Here is a 26,295-nt window from a genome sequence, read left to right on the forward strand (position 1 = left end):
AGATTGCAGTATGTAATCAGTTCAGTCCACCACCTTGAAACAGGTGCCTTCTCTCTTCCTATCTCCCCACCCTCTTCCCAGGTCACGTTCTTCCTCCAGGACCCTGACCCAACTCCGAACACCTGGCCCTGCAACCAGGAACTCAGGAAGCTGCCAAACCTTCCTAGGAAGAGAATTCCAGAGCCGCTTGGTCTTCTTGGTGTGCATTAGTTTTACCCCAGTCACCGTCAGATGTTAACTTCTGGGCTCTAAAGTGGAGTCCGAAGCCCACCATGACCCGCCCCTCAGGAGTCCTTCATCCCAGGTAGAGCCCAGCATGGGTTTTGTGAAAATAGACTTTATTATAATAAAATGTCTCTTTAAATAAATGCCCCCACCATTCCACACCCCTGGAGACCAAGGTGGTGATCGGTGGGGGGGGGCATTCAGTCCAACAATCAATCTCCCACCACAGCAAAGGAAACATGCAGAGACGCTCACCCAGCTGGAGGGGGAGGGGGAGGGAGGTGGCTAGGGTAAGGGGGGAGAGCCCCCACCCCAATCTGAACAGGGAATGTATGAAAATAGCTGCATAAATCTGTCCTCTTCCCCAGGCCCCCCACTCCAACAGGGGCCAGAGGAAAACGATGCAAAAGAGAAGTTGAATCTGATGAGCAAAATAAGGCAAACCCAGCTCCTGCTTTCTGCCCGCTGGCCCGGGGCTCAGGCCAGGAGGGCGGCTGGCAGGAGGGCAGCGCTACGACCAGGGTCCTTCCCGGGCCTGTGCAGTGGAAGGGAGACGGAGGAAGCTGGGCTGAGGCACTGGGTATGTACATATATACACGGCTCCACCCCCCTGCCCGCCCGGGGGTGGGGGGCTGGGCAGAATCCAGTGCAAACTCTCCTTCAGGGAGGGAAGACTTGATGAGGTTGGCCAGCGCTGTCGGAGGGAGCAGGGTTCCCGGGCCAGGCGTGTGGAGGCCAAGAAGGGGCTCGCATGGCATGCTGGACACCAGGCGGGGGTGGGAGAAGCAGGAGTCACGAGTCCACATCCAGGCCTGGCTCTGTGACCCAGGTGCTCGGCCCCGGTGGCCGACTCACTTCTGCACGCTGCGGCTCAGGCAGCCGTCCTGTCAGAGGAAGATGCCCACCCAGAGGACGCATCCGCAAGGGCTCATCTAGCTCTGACCTTCACCGAGTAGAATTCTCATCCGAGTGCCAAAGCACTGGCTCGGGAGAACGAGAGTCCAGGGCCTTCCCCAAGCAGCCGGGACAGTGCGCCGGGGCCTCGGGCCTGCAGGACGGGCCGCAGCATCACTCCTTCTTCCCAGAGCCCAGTTTCCTGAGGAGCTGCTTCCCCTTGGAGAGGAGACCCCACACCTTCTTGCTCGGGCCCTGTGGTGCCCCCCATTCAATCCCGGAGAAGCGGCCAGGGCCGGGAGCACAGGGCCAGCCGGGCGGCGTTGGGGGCCCTTGGGTTGAGCTGGCCCAGGGCTAGAATGGGAGAGAAAAGGGGCAACGTCAGGGCCTGACGGCCCACCCACCCACCTCCGTTCTGCCGCAACCTCAGGGGCCTGCAGACCCCAGGTCACGGAACCACGGTCGTGAACCAAAACCCACCGCCTGGCTACTGCCCCCCACAGAGCACGGAGAGGCAAACGGGCGCGATGATGCTGAGGGAGCACTGAGCTGGGAGTCGGAAGGGACGGACGTGGAGTCTCATTTCTGCTCTGTTCACTTGGACCTGGGCAAGCCCCTCCCCTTCTCTGGGTTTCTCTGGAGGATGCTGGGCTCAAGAGTCCTTGGACCTGACCCTCGGCTTGGGTGCTCCAAATACCCCACGTCATCCCCTCCCAACCGAAGGTAGAGCGGGGACAGGGACGCTGGAGGGGGCCATACACTCCAGGAACGATGGTTCCCGCACCAGCGCACAGACGGAAGGAGCAGGCCCGCACAGGCCAGCAGACGCGGTGTCCGAGGGCCTTCAGGGAGTGGAGGAGTGCCCACCCCTTGGGGAGGAGACGGAGCCTCTTCCTTGAATGGCCCCTGAGAGGGCTGCAGGGAGCCCAGGGCCAGAGGGGACTCACGGTCGGGCGGCATTCTGCGCCCACCACAGCTCTGGAGGCTGCTGCCCCTCCCTTAGCACGTCTCCCTTGCAGAATCTCCTCCTCGCTCCGTTTGCCACTGTGAGTGGCTCCCTCTGCCACAGGGCCACCCAGATTGTGCTGTTAGTGGCCTAAGAACAGCGGCTGGGCAAGCAGGAGAGCCACGCGCAGGCCTCCCGCTACCCGCCAAATTCCCACATCCACTCTGCGACCTCCTGTGCCTGGTACAGCCCCATCCGCTCCTGTCAGCCTGTGTGCTCTCCATCCCCTGCCCCCCACTCCCTTCCTCAAACCCCCGCTTCCACCAGCACCTGGCAGTCTGCTGGCAGGTGCTGGGTGCCCAGCCTGGGGCCCGCCCTCACCTAAGACCCTGGTGATATGGCAGGGCCGCCCACAAAGAGCTCTGCTGGCACCCAGAGGTCGAAGAGTGTCTTGCCAACTAGCCAGGGCTGATGGCTGGCCGGGGTGGGGGGGAGGGGAGTAGGCCCTTCCCACCCCCTCCCAGGGCTCCCAGGAGGGAGGGGTTGCTGGGGAAACAAATGGAGGGAGTCTCTGAGCCCCAGAGATGAATGGTCTGGGGTTACCTACGGACTCCAACTGTTTAAGCCTCCCCTTTTATGCCCCCCAGCGGAGAAAATGGAGAGTTGGACATAAAATCATGCATCTGATTCCCTAATAGGTCACGATACAGGGGAGACCGTGGTGGGGGAGACTGTTATTACTGGCGGCGTTAGTGTCATCCCTCTGTCACCAATAATAATCACAATATTATAATACCATAGTCTTATAGTATCATAATATACTGATGAGCCATATGAATGTCACGTACTATTCTATAAGCCACACGTGCTATAGAATATGAGGACTCAGCTAATATGGGACATTATATCCTAGGGTGACACGTATTCCCGTGGCAGCTGGCATTGCCCAGAGGAAGGCAAGGGGAGGGGCTGATCCTAGGCCCAAATCTGGCTCACGGCAAGAGCTCCGTCCCCTGTTCCCTGGAAGAAGGTGGAAAAGCCAGCTCAGCTCCGGTGTCTGAGACGAAGGAGCGCCGTCTGATTATGGTGACACGAGGAGTAGGGTGACATGGACATAGGGGGTCAGTCCCCACTTACATGTCGCTTTCTCTACATATATCTATCTCCATCTAGCACTGGACTCTTCTCCTCCTCGTTCTCTGAAGAACAGGGAACAAAGAGAGGAGATGGGTTACGGCCAGACCATACGCTCTCCACCCGGTCACCAGGTCGCCCAGGTCACCAGGCCTTAGCAGCAGGTGCTGCTCTGCATAGCCCCTGCCTTTGGAACGATTGCACGTGGAGACCCAGGGCTTTCTGGTTGGCGCCTGGCCTCCTCACCCTCTCCCTGCCCCATGAACCTGGAGCTTAATTGTACTCCACCCACCCAGGAAGCTGGGCCTTGCTGGGCATCTGGCTTTAAGAGGCACCTGGGAGACAGAGAGACGCAGCAGTGGGGTGGGGAGGGTCCCTGTACCAGGGGCTGTGACAGCTAGAGGTGTGGGAGGCTTGAAGGTCCTTTTCCATAGGGCCCCTCACCTGCACTGGCCGGGGGTGTGGACAGGTGGGGATCAAGGTCTCGGCCTCACCCCACTGCACAGAGGGCCACACACTGGGAGGGAGCCACCCCGGCTGGGCTCCCTCTGGCGGTAGCTCGCAGCCCCGCCCTGGGCGCAGTGCGCACCTGGACCACTGCCCGGCTGCACTCCTCGCACGACGCCATCCTGCCCACCCCTGCCCCCCTCCAACCATACCAGCAGCATAGAGACCCAACTGCTGAGCCAGGAACCCAGGTCCTCACTGACCTGCCCCTCGGCCTGGGGTGTCCCGGGCTCCCTGTCTGAGCCGCCTGCCTCAGGCCCAGGGCCCTCCAAGAAGTTGGATGGAACCAGGCCCCGCTGTCCATTCAGTTCCCCCTGGGGAGGAGATGCTGAGACTAAGACCAGGAGAGGCCTCACCCCCAACCCCTTGACCCTGAAGCCCCCGGGGGACGGGCTGGGGTCAATGTCACTATCATGGGAGGCTACCTGGTCCACTCCTCCGGGCTTCCATCAGGAACCCTTGCTCATCCCCCTCCCTGGCTCTGGGAGAGCCCTCTTGGGCACATCCCCCCACCCCCATGTTCTCACATAGTAGAAACCATCATCGTCCATGCCCCCAAACACAGTGATGACGTCCCCTGCCCGGAAGGGCAGCTCTGCCTGTGGAGAGACCAAGAGGCACGTGTCAAGCCCGGGGAGGCCCTGCCACCACCCAGCTTGGCCGGGCTCTATCTGAGGGTCCTCACCTCCACATCCATGTTGGGGGAACTCTCTCGAGGGTTGTAGTCAAATGCAGCCACCATGGAGCGGGGAGCTTTCAGGCCAGTAGAGGAGACCGGCTGGGAGGCGCCTGGAGGGGGAGGGGGAGAAGACTCAGGACTCTCTCTAGACCCTCCCCCACCCCCCTACCATCCTTGGCCCTGGAGGCCTGCTGACCCCTATTCACCACCTGCCCGCTAGTTGTAGCCCCTGGGGAGAGGTCGGAGGGGCTGCCCCACCCCGTCTGTCTCCCCAGTCTCCACTGCACAGGGCTGGCCCCTCACCTGCACAGGGCTGGGCAGGGCCTTCGGACTCAGCTGCGGAGAGAATATGACTGTGAGCCCCGCCCCTCGCATCCCTCTTCTTTGGGGGCGGGGGGGGGGGTGCAGCCTCACACAAGGGATGCAGGAGAAGGACGCCCGGAGAGCACATCGGCCCGGCCCTTCGGTTTTCGTAGCGAACTAAGGCCCAGAAAGGGTAAGGGACTCGCTCCAGCTGGCAGAGAGTTTATAGTCGGGTGCTTTCTGGAACAGAGGTCCCAGCAAACCACTCCCCATCTCCATTAGAATGAAGCTGCCCACTGGAGGGGTGGCTGGGGATGAAGGTCTGGCCCGATTCCCTGAACCTGCTCAAGGCCTCCCACGCGTCTCCCCAGGGAGAGACACGCAGTGTCCCCACCCTCCCGTCCTCACAGGCCCCCGAGGGAGAAGGGGGTCTCACCCACCTTTCTTGGAGCGGCGGGGCTTGGGGGGAGGCCCAGCTGTGCGAGCTGTGGAGTAGACAAAGGGACCGTTCCCTGGTCCAGAAAGGCAAGCAGACGTCAGAGAGAAGCCGAGGCGAGGGAGGGCGATGGGCAGTGACTTCAATCTTCTCTCGGGGCTGTACTAGGGCTCCTGCACCAGAGCGTCTACGCGCATTCCTCTCTCATCCCCCACCTCCCGGATCCAAAATACAGGGCCCGTCCCCTCGGCAGTGAACCCCCACTCCAGGCGGCAAGTCTCTGAGGGGGACAGTGGCTCTGCCAGACCCTGGACCAAGCAGGCACCTCGGCCACTCCAGACACACGAACTGCTCTGGGCGGGGGCGGTGTTGGAGTTGGCACCGTGGTGGCAGGAAGTGGGTGGGGGACAGGAGCAGGTCATACCTGAACCCTCAACGAGAACATCTGGGGACAAATAGCCCCGCTGGAGCAGCTGCTGTCTCCCTGCAGGACTGTCCGCAGTCACCTCGGACACCATGTTGCACGGGATGTAGCCCATCCGGCCCCCGCCTTCACCCCGATAGAAGCCATCGGCATCCTTGTCCCCAAACACCTGGACGCGAAGAAGACCCGTTGTGTCAGGAGGCCAGTTCAGCTTGCTCCCTGCACCCGAGGCCCCGAGCTCACAGCGCCACACTTGGGACCGCAGAGGAGTGCACTACCTTTTGTGGAACAGGAGATGGGGCAGATAGCCAAGAACCGGATCAGAGGGATGACAGAAAATAGCCCTTTCCATGTGGTCGTCACCCACTATCTGCCCATGCATCCCCCCAGTCCAGCCCAGACTAGATCCCCCTGACCTCAGAGCGACAGCCGAAAGCCTTCAATAAACACTTGGAGGCACAATAAAAGTTACGATGCTAACGGCAGCAGTTATCACATCGTGTTATGCGCCAGGCAGTGTCAGGGCTCTATGGGTACTGAATCATCTCATCCTCAAACAACCCTGTGAGGTGGACACTTAACATTATCCCCATTTCACCAATGAGGCCCAGAGGAGTTAGCTAATCTCCTCAACGTTTCACAGCTAGATGTGGCAGAATCAGGACCCAACCCCACATCACCTGGCTCTAGAAGCTGTGTTCTCACCCACGCGTGGCTATCGTACCCCCAGCGCAGGAAAGGAGGCAGGAAGGAGGACCAGACGGTGAGTCAGTCACCTTCAGGATCTGGCCCTCCTGGAAGGGGAGCTCCTCTTCCCCGGCATCAGGGTTGGGAGACATCGACACGGGGTCATAGTCAAACAGAGCCACAAAGACCCTGACAGGTAGGTCCTGGTAAGCCAGTGCTTCTTCTGGAGGGCTCCTCAGAGGGGCTGTTGGGGAGAGCGGTGGCAATAAGCTCTGGCCAGGGGGGCAGGAAAGCCCCCTCAGCCTGGCCCAGCCCCCCACAGGTGCTCACCCAGCTCCGTGGAGCCTGGCCTGGGGGCCCGGCCCCCTCTCCGCTGGGGGCCCCTCCGCCCAGAGCCGTTCTGCCCTCTGGGCTCCCCAGTCTCTGTTGCCTGCAAAGAGAGGGCAACAGACGGCAGAAGTGACACACCGCCCCTCTGGCGGGCACCTCAGCAGGGGCGGGACCCCGCAAGCGCTCCCCCAGCTCTGCCCCGTCAGCGAAAGCGGCACAGCAGAGCAGGGACACACGTTCCTCTCCTGGAGCCGTGGCCCAACCTCACTGGAGGCATCAGACACCCCCACGTGGGGAGGAAGGGCAGGAGGGGAGGCCCAGCTCCGGCCACCTTAGTAGATGAGTGCAGTTGAGGGACTAAGGTTAGATCTGAGAGTTGGACGAGGAGCGTGGGAGAGGAGTGCCTCTTCTCGGTGTCAGGGTTGGGTGATGCCGGACATCACAGTCAGTGTCCTGAAGATGTAACTAGCTAAGCAGAGGAAAGGGCCCCCCGGCCCAAAGGCAGGGGGCCGGCGGGCGGCAATTGGCGACTTATGGCCACAGAACATTGTGCATCCCAGTTCCGACCGGCAGAAGCAGCAAAGCAGTGGAATGCGGGTGGGAAGAGGCAGGTGAGGGAGCCCGGAGGCCCAGCCCCACCTCTGCTGATGGAGACGGCAGCGTGGAATGGGAGCGGCCGGTGGGCAGCAGGCAGGGCCACCAGGCGGCAGCAGGCAGGGGGCTGCCCAGGGAGGGGGGAGGGCACGGACCCGGGAGGGTGACTCCTTGGCTCTGCCAGCGGCACTGCGGCCTCTCCGCTCTGGCTCCCCTTTCTCCCAGGCCGGGAGGCGTGGGTAGGGGTTGGGGCCTGAATTGGCCTTCGGAGGCCCCCTGGGCCTTCCCGTGGGTGCTGCACCCCACGCCTCCCCGTCTCCGAGGTAGCAGGAGCTGGTGCCGCTGACGCCCCCGCCGCCCGTCTCTTGCTCATCCTCAGAATCATATTCGATGCTGATTTCCAAGCACTTGGGGGAGAGGCAGCTGGCCAGGCCCGATTCCGGGGCTGGGCCACGGGGACACCTCCTCGAAGGGGCCGGCCGCCCTCTCCCACCAGCCTCCGGTCCAGCCCTGGTGCCCTCGCCCACGGGGGGGCCGCCCCTCTCCCGGGCGGGGCCCGGTCGTCCAGAGGCCTGGGACCCGCCGTTGCTGAGAAGTCGGCTGCAGTGTTCACGGGGATCTGGGGACCGCCTGCGGCTGGGGGGCTTCTCGGGAGAGCCACTTCCTTTTCTCCAGCTGCTTCCACCAACGAGTCCAGGCAGGTCCTCCAGGCGGTCCCCAGCCCTGGAGGGCTCGGGAGACAAAGGACATAGGCCAGGTCCTCGGGGCCAACCGCTGTCACAGCCCAGCCCCAGGAATGCAGGCTCAGGCGGGTCAGGGTCCCGGGAAGAAGAGCCTGCCCCCCGCCTCTTCTCGTCCTCTTCGTCCTCTTCTTCCTCCTCCTCAGGGATGCTAAAGAGCTTCTTGCTGCAGAACTGCTGGAGAGGCAGCTCCAGGATCTGCTCCAAGATCTCCTCGTCGCTGTCAGTCTCACAGAAGGGGTCGGGCTGGGGCTGGGGGGAGGGGGGGAGGGCGGCAGGGGAGAGAGGTCCGTGGGAAAAGGACAGAGTTGTGACCTTTGCCCTCAGATGAGGGCAGGGGTTTCAGGTAACCCATAGCCCTCTCTCAGCTTCCTCCAAGAGGCAAGACCAGAGAGAGAGGCCGGCCCCAAATCACAGAGCATGTCCGGGGCAGAGCCAGAGGAAGAATTAAGGAGCACACCCAAGAACGGGCTGCCCAGATGCTGGGATCCCGAGGGGAGAAGCGTCAGGGAACAGGCCATGCCTGTCACAGCAGGGAGGCCTCCCGTCCCCTCCTTGGAAGCTCCCAGCACGAGCTCTCAGATGGCCAGGGCGCTTGCGTCTGGTGGGTTTAGTGGGGAGAATTACAAAAAAGAGTGCCTCGTTCTCCCCTTTCTTTCCAGGAGGGCAGAAGCCAAGCCTGAGCCGCTTCCTATCTGCTGCTCAGGACAGGGCCCAGGCCACACACCTAGAATGTTGCTGGCACTCGGTGGCATTGGAGCCGCTGCTGACACGTGGGGCAGAGGCCCCCAGAACCCGAGGTCTAGGGCCCACCAGTCCCTCCTCACCCCGTTACCTGGGCCCCATTGTCCCTGAGGCTGTTGCCAGCACCCTGCGTCGGGGAGGAGCAAGTCCTGACACCCAGCTCCTCTGCCTCGGCCTCCTCCTCCTCTTGGATGTCTGACAGATCTGAGTTGCGGCCATGGTCCACAAGGGCGTTCCCCAGACGGACCCCAAGCTCGGCCGTGTCCTCTCTCTGCAAGAGGCCAGCCAAAGGAGGAGAACAGGGAGGTGAGGGAGGGCGCTTTGGCAGGGTCAGCCCCAGCCAGAATGAAAGGGGTCCCTTGGCAGAGGGAGACAGGGGCATGCCCCAAACGGGGGGTACGCAGAGCAGGGGGTGGGGAAGAAGAAGGATGGCAGCCAAAATGGAAAGAAACCTGGAAGACAAAGTGACAAAGAGCTGGCCAGACATACAGCACAGACCAGAGCCAGAGCAGTGCAGAGAACAAGCAGAGAGGACAGCCGGCTCTGGGCTGGCAGAGGGCGGGGAGGGGGGCCTCGATTCCTTGAGGTGGCCCAGTGTCCCCAACCCCGTACCTCAGCCCTGGGCCTCAGCCCAGGCCCTGTGTCTCCTGCACGGCAGGCCTCAGCACAGGGCAGCCTCTGGGCCAGCGCTCCCTGGGTGGAGCCAGGGGCCGGGCGGGCCTCTCCCACAGTCCACTCAGCCTTCTCCTCGGCCAGGGAGGAAGCTGCAGGGCCAGGAACTCGCTCTCCCGAGGTTGGCTCACTGGCCTTCCTGTCTCCTGGGGCCCCCAGCTCGGCTGCCCCAGCCTCCTCCTGGAATGGCAGGCACTGAGGAAGGGCCCAAGCGCCAGACCCTTCTCCCAGGCTCTACCTGCTCCCCTTCTCCCCAGCAGCGTACCTGAGAGCCAGGCACCGGGGGCTCCTCTGAGGATCCTTTTGGTGTCTCTCCGGGACAGCTTGCTGGGGAGCCCCCGGGGGGCTCTCGAGCTCCACGGGGGTTGGGGCACCAGAGGGGAGAGCTGGGGTCTCCAGGCCCCGGGGAGGCTGGAGCAAGGGGCGGTCTGGCCTCCGAGCCCAGTCGTGGGGAGGGGCAGGAGACCCTGGCTGGTGAGGAGGCCTCAGCCAGGGCGGGGGCGACGGGAGCCGGGATGGAGTCGGCCGACTCGCCGTGGGGCGACATGGTGCGCACGGCCACCGCGCGGCACGCCTGCAGCAGCTGCAATTGCGACAACTCCACCAGCACGCTGCCTGCCGTGGGGGAGGCCACCTCCATGATCTGCAGGGCGGAAGGAGCACAGGAAAGGGAGGCTGAGGTGGCCAGGTGTGCGGACTCCGCGACCACCACCGCGACTAGCATCATGCCAGGCACGGCGCCTTTGGTGTGCCACGTCTCATCTAAGCCTCCCGGCCACGTGGTTTCAGTGGTGGAATCCCAGTCACCTGCTACCAGAGCCCACGCTCTTAACCAATCTGCTACTTAGTGCCCAAATGCCAGGGCCAGGCAGCCCCTGTGCCAGGCTGGGGAGACTAGGCCTCTGAGCGTGGCGAGGAGAGACCCACATCTCGATCCCAGGGTACAGGTGGGCAGTCCCCAGGCCATACCTTCTGCCCATCGGCATAAATGGCGTAGCCTGTGACGCGGACGCCGTTGGAGGTACCGGCAGCATCGATTGTTACCGGGAGCCAGCTGATGAGCAAGATTCCAGGGGAGGGGCCTGGCTCAACCTGCACATCCAGGGGGGCATCAGGTGGGCCTAGGGGGAGGGGGGCACAAGACCCAGTAATGCGGCACACTCACTGCCAGACGTAACAGCCCGCTTTGCCATTTCTCTAAAAACGCAAGTAGCAACAGTCTCCCCTTCGGACCCATCCGTGGCCTGACCTCCCAGGTGTTAAAGACACCAGGTGCCCAAGCCCACCTACCTGCTGGGAGTGTGGTGAACTGCAGGGTGGCAGCCCGTTGCTCTGGCCTCTCCAAGCCCGGTTCCCAGGACCCTCGAGGTGGGAGCTGAGCCTCCACTCGGGCCTGATAGAGTGTACCAGGCCGCAGGTGGCAGAAGGTGGCCCAGTAGGTGCTAGGGCAGGCAGAGGGGCACTCTTCCCCATTGAGGTAGATGGCATGGGCCAAGTTGCTATTGCCGGGCGCCCAGGTGATCTCAGCGGACGTGGCTGTCAGTCGATGGACCCGCAGCTGGCTAGGTGCCACCCCGGCCCCGGCCCCTAGCACCAAGCAACAGCGCAGAGGGTCAGAGCCGCCCCAGCTGGTCAGGGCCTGAACAGAGATGCGGAGGGGCCCAGTCTGCAGGTCCAGATTCTCAAGCACGGCCGTGGGGGGCGCCCCGGGCCCCAGGGCCTGCCGCAGCTCCCCATTCACACAGACGTGGTAGCCACGCAGCTCCACGCGTTCAGGAGGCGGCTCCCAGGCCAGCACCACGCTGTGGGCCAGCTGCTTGAGGACAGCCAGACAGCGGGGGTGAGGCGCGGCAGGGGGCTCGCCCAGGCCCTCGGGCGAGGGGCTCAGCCTGAGCTCGTCCCCTGCAGCCTCTTCCTCTGTTCTGGGCTGGCTGCGTCCCCCGCTGCTCTGGCCTCCGCTACTGCTGCCGCCCGCGCCGCCACTCAGGAAACTGAGTTCAGGGCCTGAACTGTGGGACAGATCAGCCAGCTCTGGAGGCAGGGAGGTCAGGAGGTCGTCGTCGGACACACGCTCTACAAAATTGGAAGGGACCAGGCCCCTTCGGCCGTCCATGAGCTCCCCTGGTGGCGGGAGGGCAGGGGAGGGGAAGACAGAGAGGAGGTAGAGAAAAAGCAGTCCAATAAATGCATTTTAGCAATGGTTAGTGGCTGGTCTTAAGCATCTGATTCAGAGCAACATTTACCTGTCACCGGTTTTTAAAAGACAGGAGCAGTCAAGATCTGGGTTAGGGAGTTACTGGTAATTCTCAGTGGTGTGATAACAGTATTGTAGTTATATAGGACAGACATCTTACATTTTAACGTGCGTATGAATCACGTTAAAATACAGATTCTAACTCAGCTGGGTCTGGGTGGGGCTGAGATTCTGCATTTCTAACGAGCTCCCAGGTGACGCTGCAAGGATGCAGAAGGATGTCCTTAGAAGGAGATGCGTGTTGAAGTGTGTCTGGGTAAAATGCCATCTGTCTACAGCTTGCTTTTCAATCATCTTTTTAACCTATATACAGAAAAGGCAATTATGGCAAAATGTTAACCAAGTTGAATCTAGGGGATGGGTACACAGGTATCCACTGTACTATTTAATTTTTCCATATGTTTGAAAACTGTCGTTTTACACAGGCCTGAGGAGTGAGGGAGGGGGTGCCCCTCAACTTCCCTGTGTGGGAAACAGACATCCTCGAAGGGAGAGGGACGCCCACCTGGTCAGAGTAAGGGAAGGAACCTTTAGACACAAAAGACATACCTGCCAGAGAAAAGAATCCCCTGTGGGTTCTAGAAGGGGTTGAGACCCACAGCAGACCTGGGTGCAGGAGTATGACTGGCAGTCAGTTCAGACAGTGAAGGAAGGTAAGCTCTGTTACCCTGTGCCAGTTGCCCTGAACACTCGGCAATAGAGTATTATAAAGCATTTGTTTTTTGTTTGTGGGACATCAGAAAAACAAGAAATTGGACATCCAGTCTGTCACGTCACAGCTAGTTTGGGAAAAGGAGAAAGATTCCTGGAAAACAGATGAGCTGGTGGCTGGTGTGCCTTACTGGGAGAAAGGAGGAGCGAGGGCCAGGGTTTGGGGGATGTAGGCAGGCCTGAGCTGCAGGAAGGCGCGTAAGTTCCCCAACACCCTCTCTCTCTACTTATGCTAGGAGGGAAAAACAAAAAGTAAGAAACTTGAAGAAGAAACAAAAGGGACTTTCAATAAATTAGATAACGTGAGCACTGTAGTGGGTTGAAAGGTGGTCTCCCCAAAATATGTCCACATCCTAAACCCTGGATCCTATGAATATGACCATATTTGGGAAAAGTGTCTTTGCAAATGCAATTAAGTTAAGGAGCTTGAGATGAGATCATCCCGGACTATCTGGGTGGGTCCTAAATCCAATGACAAGTGTCCTTATAAGAGACACATAGGGAGAGACACTGAGAGAAGAGGAGGAAATGTGACCACAGATGCAGAGACTGGAGCGATGTGGCCACAAGCAAGGAGCACCTGGACCCACCAGAAACTGAAAGAGACAAGGAACAGACTCTCCCCTAGAGCCTCCAGGGGGGAGTGTGGCCCTGCCAACAACTTGATTTCACACTTCTGGCCTCCAGACCTGTGAGAGAACACATTTCTGTTGTTTTAAGCCACCCAGTTGGTGGAAATTTGTTACAGAAGCCCTAGGAAATTAATATAAGCACTAACACTATGGGGCGTGAGGTTAACGGTAGGAACCAACTAAGCAGATCCACAGCCCTGAAAGGCTGGTGCTGGAGCCTGGGCCAGAGTCAGTCTTGTGCTCCTGAAGCTTGAGCCACTGAGAGCAGCCCAGGTGGGACCAGACACAGATGAAGCAGTCACTTAGCCGAAGTATGAGGAGGAATAGGGCATCCTACACCCAGTTGTCTACAGGCCTTTCAATCTATCCCAAATTGCATAGTTCAAATTCTAGTAATTAGTTAATATTTATGTTTTAGCTGCCCCCCTCCGAACAACGGTGTTGGTGTTTTTATTTTTTTTTTAATTAAAAGAAAGCGTTTTCCCGGGAGCTATTTAATCCTGCTCTCCGTTATCCATCCTTACAGAGAATTTAGCTGTGTACCACCATTCCCAGCACCTACTCAAACAGCAGGCGTGGGGCCCAAGGAGGAGAGGCTTGCAGGCTCTGAAAGCTTCGCGTGTTACAGGCCCAGACCTAACTGCTTTCCTAAATCCCCACACGCGGCTGCAGCTCTCACCCTGCCCTGTGCAGCCCGCATCCCAGTCTCCGTACGGTGCCATCCTCCCTACTGCGGAAGGATGCAGCCTGGTGCCTGGCCAGGGCCACCGTGCGGAGTCTCCCAGGCCATTTCTTCTGCAGGCCCCGCCCTGTTGCCCAGTCTCAGTAATGGGGCATCCGCCGTGGTTGCCCCATCCCATGGGCACTGTAGAACTGCCCTGAAGCTCACGCCCTGCCTGGGCCCTGACAACTGCTAACCGCTTGTTAGCACCCTTTCCTGGGCTCTGGACCCTGATTCTTCCTCCCCACACTGATTGGGGCACAGCATCAGATCTATGCCCCATGCCTGACCTCAAGGTCACTAGTGCTAAGCACTGCCATGCCCTGTCTGCCAGCACAAGAATGAACTTAGCCGAAATTCCCTGTGGCATTCTGTCCGCCACCTGGACCGTCGTAGGCCCTGTCTTGCTCTGGGCAGGTCTGGAGTCAGACCAGCTGCTCCCACGACCCTTCCTTTCCCTTTCCCTTTCCCTTTCCTTTCCCTTTCCCCGCGAGCTGCCGGGTCTCTGGAGGCCTTTCAGCTGAGCCTGAGAAGTTACAGTGGACTGAGAGGATACAGATGGGTGGAGGTCTTCGGGAAGAGGAGCTTAAAAGCAGGCGAATGGACAGAATGACCCCACTACCTTCCTACCTTCAAAGAAGCCATCCTCGTCCATGTTGCCATAGATGTAGATGTACTCGCCAGCGGTAAGCGGAAGCTCTGCCTCTGGGTTCTCATTGGGGCCCTCGAAGGGGTTGTAGCTGTTGGAGCAGGTGCAGAGGAGGAGGCGGAGGACAGCGACTGACGTTCTGTCTCCGTGTCCTGTGTCCTCTCCCCCAGTGCACTCGGCCTCTACGGAGACTTGGTTGTCCCCCTTTAACCACGTGGAGCACCCACTGTGCCCAACGAGGCTAAGAGGACATGTCCCGCTGGGGTCCCTGCCCCACTCCCGCTGTCTCCAGAGGCCTCGCTCTTCACCGCCCCCCCCTTACAGCCCAAGTGCTGGGGAAATGGGGAGCAGGGGTGAGGGCCCACCTGTAGCGAGCGAGGAAGACCTGGATCCTGGCTCCTCCCCGGCTGCCCTCCGGGGCTGCTGGCGGCAGGGAGACGCTGTCTGCCTCCAGCTCCTCCACCTCGCTGGCTGTGTCCACCTGCGGACACGCAGAAAGGGCCAGTCCCCTCCAGGAGCCAGGGGCCAAAGGCACAGCAGGCAGAGGAGGACCCACCGTTTTGAGAAGAGAAACTGAGCAGATGCTGGGCAAGGCCAGCAGCGATGGGCCCCGATGTTTTCTAACTCAGCACCTGAGCCGGCAGGGCCTGGCGGAGCCCAGATGCCCTGGCTCAAGGGACGAGGGCGGGGGAGGTAAACCGGATCCCTCCCTGAGCCCTGGCCTCTTTTCTGCACCAGCCCAGTAAATAAGATCACTTTCCCCATCGGAGAGGGGGCCAGCCACACCGGTGGGGGAGGGGCTGGGGAGGGTGTCCCACGACAGTCTGTCTCCTTAAGGTAAAAAACGCCGCCAAGCACTCCGATGGTGAAGAGCTGGAGGCCAGGAGGCAGAAGGGGCTGAGAAGGCCCCGTGACGAGGGTACTGGGAGCGGAAACCGGGGCACCCAAAGCCAGCACCACCGCTCCATCCCACAAGGGGGCAGTAGAGGCCGCGGCCGGGTTCTAGCCCCTGAAACCACCTGGGGCTGCAGGGCTGCTCCTGACCGCCCTCCCGGCCCACACACCTTCTGGGGTTTGGAAGGTAGAGAGAGGGATGAGGTGATCAGAGGGGTTGTGAGTGATACCAAAGAATGTGGTAGTGGTACAGCTGCCACACGTTAAGCGTCCACGGTGTGCCCGGCACTGAGGGAGGTACCACCCTTGTATTTTTTCACATAATCCTCACAGCAGCCTCACGAGGCAGGGTTATTAGTTCCAAATCCAGACAAGGAAACCGAAGCCCAGAAAGAGGCAGCGACTTGCCTAAGACAAAGCTGGGACCTGAATCCCGGAACCTGCGCTCCTGCACGAAGGACCGCCTGCTTCTGCCGCAGACACGCAGGACCAGCCTCATTGGGTGGATCCTGGCGCCGCCGTGTCTGCCTCCATCCAGCCCAGGACTCTAGGGCCTCTCTGGGCCCCAGAAGGGTGGGGCTGGGCGGCCCCAAGGGAGGGCTTGCAGGAGGGTGGGATGGGCCCCACCTGAGCTCCCCGCGCACCAGGAGGAATCCACGGACCCCTCCCTCCCGGGTCCCAGCTCCACTTGGGACCCCACACGGGCCAGCGGCCACCCAACTCCTGGGTCACCCCCCACCCCCTTTCCCCACGGCAGAGCCAGACCCCAGGCCCCGCCCCAGCACTGACCTCGGGCGTAGGGCATGACTTGGGGCTGTTGTGGATGGACTCGGAGCGAGAGGAGTTGGACAGAGACTCTGCCTTCTTGGCCGTCCTTCGGGGGCCCCCAGCAAGGGTGGCAGGGGCAGGCTCGGAAGACTTTGGGGTGCAGCGCCCTGGGGAGCCTGGCGGGAGGTCAAGGTCTAAAGAAAAGATGACATGTAGCCTTGGGGTCTGTGGCCTAAGGAGCGACCAGGGACCAAGGGTCCTCTTGGATCTAGGGCTCAGGCCCTCCACGGCCAAGCTTCCTTACAAGAAGGGAAATACTGGGTGCGGGGGGGACTTGCTAAGTGGAGGTGGAGGTGATTTACGTGTATTATCTCAGAGGCTCCTCAGAGCAGCCTGATGAGGTGCACTGGGTGCTCCTGTTTTACAACTCAGAACACACGGCCCACAGAGCGTCAGCAGCATCGTGAACCGTTAAGTGAGTGGGGCTGGGACCACGAGATCCGACTGAAGCCCAGCTGGCTCCTCACCAGCCCATACGGCCTCCTACTGCCTGCTATTGCCCACCTCCCAGCCATGGCCACAGAGAGCTTGTTGAAGCAGGAGGAGCAGCAGGCCAAGAGGCTCCCCGCGGGCTTGTTTTTTCCCCATTGGAGCCTGGTTCAAGCCAGACCTGGCTCTAACTTGCTGTGTGATTTTGGGTGAGTTGCTAGCCTTCTCTGACGCTGAGTTCTGCTCTATACAAAAAACCCCAGACCTGGGGATTCCAGGCTAATGTCACTGGGGTCTACCTTACCTTTGGGGCCAGACCCCCGGCAGGGCTGGGGGGTGGAGCAGCAGGGGGGTGGTGGGCGGTCCCCAAGGGTACTGTAGCCCAGGGCGGAGGTGAGCAGATCCAAGGGGCCCGGGTGCAGGCGGAAGGCCTGGAGCTCCTGCGCCAGGAGGCTGAAGCGCTCAGTCTGGCTGCGGCACTGCTCCTCCAGCTCTCGAACCCGGACCTGGGCCAAGACCCACCGAAGCTGGCAGACCCCAGCTGTGCCGTCTCCACACAGCCCCGCGCTAGGCTTCACACCACATCTGCCCAGCCCCTAGGCCTGGGCACCAGCCCTCAGCCCGGCTGCCCCACTGCCCCAAATAGTGTGCGGCTGAGGGTAAGACCGGGAGCTGTGGGCCAGCCTCGCTCCCGGCCCCGCCTCTCGCAGCGAGGCCTCGTGCCCCAGGCGGCGGCACTTCCCGCTTGCGGCCGCTTTCTAGGCCAAAAGGGGTCGCCCTACCCCCATCACCACCACAGTATCACTTCAGCAGCTTTCTCAGCTCCGTGGCTTGTCACCCTGCCACAGTCAGTGACCCAAATCCCTGCCCTCAGAGGAGTCCCCGGAGAGATCCCACACGGGAGCCAGGGCATCTTTGTGACAGCAATGAGCCAATTCCCAGGAATTTTTCTCAGAGACCAGGAGAGTCCCCGTCAAGGAGATCATGGGTTACACTGGCAAGGAACTTCCTCAAGGTCTCAGCGGCTAGGTTTTAGAGGAGGGCAGGGCCTGTGTCTGCCAAGCACAGTGGCAGATCTGGGACGAGGGGGTGGCCCACACGTCCTGTGAGAATCCCAGCCCACCTACGGAGTCTCAGGTCTGCTACCAGTCGCACCCCCGTCGTTGGACATGAGGGTTGGAACCACTTAGACCTAAGAGAGGAAACGCAGTTCGGCCAGCCTGGAGAGGTGTTGGGGAGGCCCCCCGCAGGGAGGTGGGGAATCAGGAGGACGTACCTGCATGGAATCCAGGGTAGACTGTGGCAGGAGAGGAAAGCACAGAGGAAAGGTTAGAACCCTTACCCTGTAGGTCATTGCCCAGAGAGGGAGGGAAGGAAAGAGGGACCCGAGCGGACCCCGCCCAGTCAGCTCCCTAGACTGACCAAGCAATTGCTGAATGGAAGGATATTGCAGGGCCAAAGGCGGAGGGGATCCCCCCAGGCCCCAGAGCACTTAGCGGCCCTTCCTGGGAGCCCACTCCCCACACACTCACGCCACCCATTCCAGCGCTCTCTGAACCTCTCCAGCCTCCCCAAAGCGGGCAGAGCTAATGGCCACCCCCAGGGACCCACCTCCAGCAGCTGCACGGCCCCTTCGTGTTCCCTCTGGGCTTCTGCCTGGGCCTACAGGTGGGAGGAGGCAAAACGATAGAGGAGAAGGATAAGGAATGGGGGTGGCATAGAGTGTGATGGAAGGGAGGAGGGTAGGGAGGGTGAAGGGAGAGAAGAAAGGGGAGGAGGCGAGAGGATGGGGGAGGGAGAGGGAAGCAGGCTGGGAAGGGGCTGAGGGTTCCTCCCTCTGACTCCCACCCGGAATGGAGTCAGAAGGCAACAGGGTCGGGAGGGGCCTCAGACTGCTTCTCTCTTCCCAGGGCCTCCTGCCTCAGGGTTTCCCTCCTGTCTCTCTTGAAGCTCTTCCTCAGCCTCTCCTGCCGGCTCATCTTCTATCCCTCCGGAGTGTTAGGGCGCCGCAGGGCACAGTGCTAGGCCTGCTTTCACTCTCTCCCAAAGGGTCCCCTCTGGGCACCCGACTAGACACACTGAACACTCCAAAACCTGTCTCCAAGACCCGCGTCCCCAGGACTCGAGACTCATAAACCCGGCTGTCTACAGACATCTCCACTCGAGTGTTTAACACACAACCCAAAGTTGGCCGAAACAGAACTCAGGTTCCCTGCCTCTCAAATCTGAGGCCCTTCGTCCCTCACTCCTGGAGAGGGACAAGCCTCACCCTCCATTTCGTCAGCAAATGGGTGAAAGGATGGGCACTCAACTGGAATCCCATGGTGAGTCCTGTCAGTTCTATGCCCCAATAATATCTCAAATCTCTCCACTTCTTTCCATCTGTGTTGCCTACACCCTAATCCACACAGCCATCATCTCCCGCCTGGACCCCTGCAGCCACCCGACACCTGACTGCCCTGCTTCCGTGCCCACTCCCCCGTCCATCCTCCACAGTGCTGCCAGCGCGATCTTCTAGAATGATGAATCAGATCATGCCACTCCCCTGCTCAGGACCTTTCAGCAGCTTCTAACTACTCAGAGAGCAGAATATCCAAACCCTTCCCGTGACCTCTGAGGCCTGATGTGATGTGGCTCTTGCCCGCTCCGGCTGTTCTGTCCATCCTACTACGTTCTAGCCGCACTGGTCTGCACCCCCGAGCTCCTTCCTGCCGCAGGGCTTTGGCACTTCTAGTCCCCTTCAGCTGGCTCCTTCCGGCCCCTGACGTATTAGAGGCCTTCCCTGCAGAGCTCTCTAAGGAGGCCGCTCCCCCCATCCCAGCCACTCTGTGTCACATCACCCTGGTCACTTCCCCCACAGCGTTTGTCCATGACCGGGGTCATCTCACTCCTGGATCTGTTTACTCGCTGATTGGTCAGGGACCTGACCTTTGCCCCCTCCCAGTCCCTCCAGCGCCCGGCACGGTGCCTGGCACACAATGGGTTCTCAGTAAATACCCACTGGATGAGTGACGGTAAAGCTGGGGGTCCGGCAACCTACCACCCTTCCCCCACTCCGACCCCCCCAACCCTGCGCCCACCTGCTGCAGCCTCCGGACCTCCTCCTGCTTCTCCTGCAGGCGAAGCCGCGCCTGCTCATGCTCCACCTCCAGCTGCTGCCTCCGCTGGGCCACCTCCCGCATGTGCTGAAACACAAGAGCCCGCGTCAGGGCCCAAGCCCTGCTCTGCTGTTCCTACAGAAGATGCAAGACGAGGGTGCCTCAGACACCGTGTGTTCCAGATACTCTGTCAAAAAGGAAACTGAGGCTAGAGAAGGGAAGGGCCAGCAGCACCAGGACTCGGTCTACGCCCCAGTGCCCCACAGAGTGCCACGGTCCCACTTTCTCCCTGTGCCAGGGACCGATGCCCCCCCCCCCACCCGCACAGGCCCCTCACCTTCAGCACCTGCTCCAGGCTCTCCAGCTTGCTCTGCAGGCCCCGGCTCTTGAGAAGGGCCGAGTCCCTCTCCTGCGTCACTCCCAGGAGCTGGCCCCTCAGCTCCACGTTCTCCCATTCCACCTGGAGAGCGGGCAGCGCCAGGGAGTGCAGGGTGTGAGCCTCAACCCCCAGCATCCTCACCAGGGGTAAGAGTATGCTTCCTACTCTAGCCCAGTCCGGGGCGGTGGGTGGAGGAGACAGCCCTTTGCCTGGAGGCCAGGGGCCTAGCAGGACCTGGGCAGAGCTGCTACCTGCTCCTTCTCCGTGGCTCTCCCACTGAGCCGAGAGTTCTCCTCCACGAGGCGGGCATTCTCACTCTGGGCTTCCCTCAGCTGCAGTTCCTGCGAGACCAGAGGACCTCTGGGGAGGGTCCCAGCGCCCACCTTCCTTCTCTCCCCACACAGAGGACACTGCTCTCCCCCACCTGGAACCTGCATCAGCCAGGAAAGGGGAGCCCCGCAGATGGGGGGGAAAAGCACATTCTCTGGGCAGGAGGGAAGGAAGCAGAGCTGAGGGGAGCCCACCACCTGGCTGGCCAGAGGGAAGGGCGGAGCTGGCCCCCCCGGGAGGCCCTCCCAGCTGGGCGCTCACCAGCTCCTCACATCGCCTCTGCTTTTTCCGGGCTTCCTGCTCCAGGCTCTCGCATTTCTTCCGCTTCTTGCTGAGCTCTGATTCCTGTGAGGTCAGAGTGGAGCTCCTCATGTGGGAAGGCAGATCCACCCAGAATGGGTCTCCTCCAGCCCTCGACCTGGGACTTACCAGCTGCTGCACCCTCTGCTGTTTCTCTGGCTCCCCTAGGACCACGGGTGGGTTTTCCACATCCTCCTGGGGCGTGGCCTGGAAATGGCCAGGGGCAGAGGGCTGGCACCTGAGAAGAGGGCCTCGGGGCAGCCTACCCCCAGCCCCGCCTGTCTGAGGGAGGTTCCCGCCCCATCTCACGGTCAGCAAAGAGATCCCTGCCCGGGAAGTAGGGGTGCTGTCTGCCCCCCCACCACATCCCCTCATCTCCAGCTGATGTGGAAGAGCAGAAGCTGCACCCCTGTGTCCTCCAGACACAGTGCTTTGAGATCCTGAGCCCCATGCGTGCCCTGGGAGATGGGTCCCTTATCCAGGCCAAAGCTTTCCCTTTTTAGCTTCCGGCCCTACTCTGCACTCAATAACTGTCCTGGGTGTCCTTCAGCGACTGGCAGAGAACTAGGAGGCTGCCTGGGCCCCCAGGGATGTGGTGTCCCCAGAGCTAAGGGTTATGGATCCACAGAATCTGGGCTTGGCCCAGAGCCTGCAGACCTGGCCAGACCCTCCTCGCAGCTTCCACCAAGCCCACCCTATTGCACGTCCCAGTTATCCGTGCAAACTCCGGAGGACAGGTCTTGACGGGCGATGCATCTCCCTCTCTGGGCCAGGCAGAGGGGCAAAATCTGAGCAAGAAGCATCCCACGCCCTGAGGCCTTGGTCGCCAGGAGGTCCCTTCTCCCTCCCCTCTTCCCGGAAGGAGGCGGACCTAAGTGCAGCCCAGTACAGAGGATGGAGAGGAGCCAGACCTCTAAGTCCTGGGGGTCCGGAGCGGGGCCCCTAGCCCTCGGACCAGGGGCCACCTCAGCCCGGCGCCCAGTGAGGGTCGCCCGTACCTGGAGCTGGGGACGGGCACACTGCCGCCCCCGAGTAGCCGGGCCGGGCCTGACGGACCAGGCGGGCGCTGAAGGGGGCGTCCCCGCGCTGCGGCGGCTGCGGCGGGAGGCGGCGGCGCGGGCTGGGCCCCGGGTGGCTGCCAGGGCAACCGGGGATTTGCAGCCGGGCCGTACCACTGGCGGCGCGGCAGGGGCGGCGGGGCGGGCCGCGGGCCTCAGGCCTGCGGAGGGCGGACCCCGAGCCCCCGGGGGCGGGCGCGGCGCAGGTACGAGCCCCGGGAGGCCGGGCAGAGGACCCTGCTCCCAGCTGGGGACAGTCCCCCAAGCCCTTGCAGTGCGCACGCCACCACCGCGTCGTCGGGGCCCTGAGCGCGGTGCAGGGGGAGATCCCCCGAGCCGCTCCCACCCCCATCTCCGCACACCCACACACCTGCCCATGCGCCGACGCTCACCTCTCCTGGGGCCCCGGGGGCGGGCGCCCCTGCTCTGGCCGCGGCGGCCAGGCCTGGGGGCCGAGGCGGCGGGGGCGGCTCCCTCTGGTTGCGCAAGGCGATCTGCCTCTGCAGCCGCAGCACCTCCCGCTGGGACTCCCGCAGCAGCCGGTCGAAGTCCCGCACGTGGAGCCACTGGGGGCCCTCCTGGAGTCGCGGGACAAGGAAGGGAGTCGGGCCTAACCCCTGCCCGCCCCACGCCATGCCCAGCAGAGCCCGCCCTCCGCCTGACTGGAGGGGCTCCGGGGCGGGGGAAGGTACACATCCTCCCATGCATACATGCCTGGTCATAGCTGCATGCTTAGAGAGCCACATGCTTCCGCTAGCCCGTGTGCAAATATTCCCGGGAACTCGTTTACTGGGCACTCCCGGCGTACCCGGCACTGTGCTAAATGCCTTGAGAACATCTCTTCACACCCGTGTGAGGCATGTGTGGATTCATACAGTCAGACCCACTGGCATGCAGCCTGAAGCCCGGAGCACAGAAATTCCCAGGTCTGGGACTCATGGCTCCACCCCCTTCGGTTCAGGCTCCTTCTCTCCCCGCTGCCACCTGGGCCGTTGCCAGGGGAACCTACTCCCCAGCAGCCTCCACCTTCTCGCTTTATTTGCATCTCATTAACATCTCAGTCCACATCCCACACTGCCGAGCAGGCGGCCCTGTGTAGGGCTGAGCTGGAAGGGGTGACCAGGGCCTCCTCGCACCTTGCCAGCCAGGGTGAGCCTGGCCTGCAGCTCCCTGCACTCCCGCTGCAAGGCAGCAATCTGCTTGTCCTTGGCCAGCAGGGCACTGGCTGTCTCACTGAGGTCCCGGGCTCGCTGGCGGGCCAGGGCCTTCCGGCACAACTCCAAGCTGGCCCCTGGACTGGGCATGGGAGCGCTCACCTGGCCAGAGGAGGGGCAAGGCCAACGGTCATCTGCGGGCTGGGGCAGTCCCCCAGTCCTCAGCTCCTCTCACAGGAGGGGTTATGATGAGAACCTAGAAGTGTGGCCTCCTGCTTCTAGCCTGGGTCTGGATCTACCCTGGGTCTACCCTCAGGAGACCAACAGCCTCCCTTTGACCCAATCCCTGCAATCGTCAAGCAGGAGTGAAAGTGTTAACTGCACATCCTAGTTTGGGCCCAAAGGATGCTGCTAACTGAGGGCTGCCACTGTGATGGGTTCTCATCCCTGCCCCCAGCAGATCTGCACCCAGAGATGAGCTCAGCGGGAGGCTGCAGCCAGCAGCAGCACGTGGTAATCCAGAATCCTGCTCCCTGCCTGCTCAGGAACTCCCCGCCCAGCCCTTCCCTCCCTCCTGGAGCTCCAGAAACCCTCAGCCTCCTAGCCTGGCTGGCATTTGCCCTTCCTACACCTCAGCCCCTGGGTTCCTGCTTTCCGAGGCGCTGAGAGTCCGTGACTCCCAAGCCTCACGCCCTCCGGCCCAGCCCTGGCGCCCCTCTTCCCTGGTCGCCCAGCCTCCATCCAGTGGCTTCCCAGCCTCACCACCCGCAGGTTGGTCTCCTGCAGCTTCCGGGCTCTCTCCTCCAGGCGCTTGGCAATGACCGCCAGCTCTGCATTCTTCCGCTTCAGTCTCCGCACCTTCTCCTCCGTCTCGGGGAAGCTGCTCTTCCTCTGATGAGGGGTCAGCCAGAATTGGGGCATGTGGGGAGCACCCCCCAGACCCAATCCTAGACAGCCTGGGCCTCGGGCTAGAGTCCTGGGCTCACAGTGGGGTCCTTGGCAACTCTAGGTAGGGGTTCACCCTCTCCGGGTCTTGGGGTCATGTCAGCTCCGTGGAGCTCCCACTTGGAGCGACGCTCATGGGATGAGAAGGCCGCCGAGGCAGAGGCCCGGGGTGTCTGAGTCTGCCTCCCCCCCGGCGCCAACCAGGACCCAGGACTCGCTTCCAAGCCTCACCAGCATCTGGTTCTCCTCCTTCAGGATGGCACAGCGCTGCTGCAGCTCCCCCACGGCCCTCAGCAGCTCCAGATTGGGCCTGTCCCCAAAGCCCATTTTCAGCTTGCCCTGGCATGGGAGAGGACAGGGCACAGCGACTCAGGAACCCACCCTACCTGTGGAAACCAGAGCCCTCCACAGGGAAGCATTCCCCCTCCACAGTCCAAGGAGACATGGAGACGAGAAGGTTCTCCCACACAGTTCAGGCCTTCGGGGGGAGCACAGGAGACCCAGGAGAAGGGGTTGTTTAGTCCTGCCTGCCGACACTAGCGTCCCCCAACCCTGGGACCCTGTCTGCTAGTCCTCAATTCTTCCCATCCCTGCCCATCTTCCCCTCTTGGGAAATGCCAGCTTGCGCTCCCATCCCCACTCCTCCAAGCTCCTCAGGGCCCCTGAGTCCCCCAAAGTCCTGGTCCCTCCATATTCTACAGGAGACTGCTCGTACCAACCCCAAAACTTGTCCTCCCTGGCTCAGCCCAGCACTGAGCCCCCTCCCCTGAACCTGCTTCCTCTGGACTCTGATTCCATCACACACCTCCACACGCCCCCAGTATCCTCCAGCCCCCAAGGACAGAGACTTGCAGAGGAGATGGACAGACATAGACAGACAGTCAGAGAGAGACTCACAGATGGAGGGGGAAGGGGGAGGGCCAGAGGCAGACAGAGAAGGCAGAGTCAGAAGGACAGACAGATGGCAAAAAATGGAGCCAGTGAGATTCCTGACCAAAGAAGGGAGGACAGACAGTCACAGAGACGAACCCACAGACAGAGATGGGCCCGGAGAAGAGAGGTGGGCAGTGAAGTTACGTGTCATGCCCAGGCTGGAGGGCATGGTGAGATCCCCGACCTCACAGACCCCAACCGTCCACAGCGCCCTTACCTTAGAGAAAGCCTCCACCTCCTTGCCCTCCAGCCTCTGGCAGCTGAGTCCAGAGCTCAGTGCTCCCGGCCCGGGGCTGGGCAGCCCAGTTGTTGTTCTTTCAGGCTGGATGCCCCCCACAGACCCGGGGCTGCGGGCTCCCTCGGGCTCGGAGCTCTCCTCAGGCCTCAGTTCTCCAACACGCAGAGCTGCCGGAGTATCGGCAATGCTTGGGGATGTACCTCCAGGTTCGCCCCCCTGGCCTGGAGTCCAGCTCTGCCAGGCGGGCAGTGCCCACAGCTCCATGTTTCCGGGGTCCCCCGGCCGGGGAAGGGGTGTCGGTTGCTCCATGGTTCTGCCAAGGGTCCCCAGGACCCGGGCGGGGGGACATCACCCAGCCAGGTGGAGGGGCTGGTGAGAGTCACGCCAGGCCAGACCCTTTCCTCTCTGAGCTCCTGGCTTCACCGAAGCTCCATCCGAGGTTGACTGAGTTCTTCCTCACCCACAAAGGAGGCTGCAGGAGCCGGGGCTGCCAGAGCTGAGCTGGGGGTATGCGAGGTGTGTCTGTTCGTGGCTGTGTGTGCGCGCAAGTGTGTGGAGGAGCAAGGGTGTCCCCGTGGGGGTGGGGAGGATGTGCAGAGGCCACCGACAGCAGTGCCCGGGTGAGGGTGTGCGTGTGTCTCCAGGTCTGCCTGTGCCGGTCAGCGCTGCTGTGTGTGTTTGGAGGATGGGTTCCCCCACTTGTGCGTGCCAGGGGGTAGTGGTTCTGTGTGACACTGTCTGCGCCTGTTTCAGAGTTACCAGTTGTTTCTGTGTGTGCGGCTGTGTGTATCGCAGGGCTGTGGCAGTGTGTGATGCTGTCACCGGTTGTGTCTGAGTGTGTCAGTGCTGTGCTGCCGTGTGCATCGCTGTCATGGGGTGTCCGTCAGCGGCTGTGAGTCTGACCATCCAGCACGATCCCTCAGTCTGGCTGGGGTCCACAGGAGCTGCTGGGCTGATCCCCAAAGGTCTGCTGTGGTCCTTTATCTCCTTCTCTCTCCGCTGCTGCCCGCCAGCTTGCTAGGCGGCTGGGCTGGTCTTAAGGAGGCCTGGGTCGGTGGGCTGCTTGCCTCATAGTCTCTGTCCCTGCTGGCCTCGGCTCTGGGGACTGGAAGGGTCCCCTACAGTCCCGGAGCCCCGAAATGGTGGGCGCCGAGGAGGGCTGAGCCTCAGAATAAGGGGGTGAGCAAGGGAGAGCCAGCTCTCCCCTCCCCCCTCCCCTCCTGCCCACCAATAGGAAGTCGGCTGCTGGTTTCCATGGTGATGGCGCTGGACTGGTGGGCTGGACCGGCAGGCAGTGTCAGGACAGAGGGAAGAGCAGGTTCCTTACAGGATCTCGGCCCAGTGCCCCCAACATGTGACCTCCCACCCCTCCCACACACACACCCACATTTTCCAGGGTACAGAGACAGGGGGGGCTGCAGACAGTT

At 61.7% G+C, this 26,295-nt stretch overlaps 1 protein-coding gene across 1 annotated transcript; it reads right to left on the reverse strand.

Annotated features, from left to right (window-relative positions):
* Positions 1-420: 420 nt before the first annotated feature.
* Positions 421-25,177, reverse strand: TSPOAP1 (TSPO associated protein 1; the record flags this gene model as incomplete). Its single annotated transcript, XM_079904678.1, has 31 exons — positions 421-1,473; positions 3,910-4,020; positions 4,234-4,305; positions 4,392-4,495; positions 4,689-4,721; positions 5,129-5,200; positions 5,549-5,717; positions 6,325-6,479; positions 6,566-6,665; positions 7,315-8,151; positions 8,735-8,914; positions 9,256-9,495; positions 9,581-9,958; positions 10,285-10,436; positions 10,606-11,436; positions 14,264-14,373; positions 14,648-14,763; positions 15,966-16,138; positions 16,738-16,939; positions 17,710-17,730; positions 18,045-18,095; positions 19,514-19,618; positions 19,869-19,991; positions 20,162-20,251; positions 20,502-20,585; positions 20,670-20,747; positions 21,991-22,176; positions 22,735-22,914; positions 23,515-23,643; positions 23,929-24,036; positions 24,848-25,177. 31 exons carry the CDS (start codon positions 25,175-25,177, stop codon positions 1,294-1,296), a joined length of 5,700 nt encoding a protein of 1,899 aa, XP_079760804.1. The 3' UTR covers positions 421-1,293.
* Positions 25,178-26,295: the final 1,118 nt, after the last annotated feature.

The sequence above is a fragment of the Stenella coeruleoalba genome, assembly GCF_951394435.1.
Source record: "Stenella coeruleoalba genome assembly, chromosome: 19".
NCBI lineage: Eukaryota > Metazoa > Chordata > Mammalia > Artiodactyla > Delphinidae > Stenella > Stenella coeruleoalba.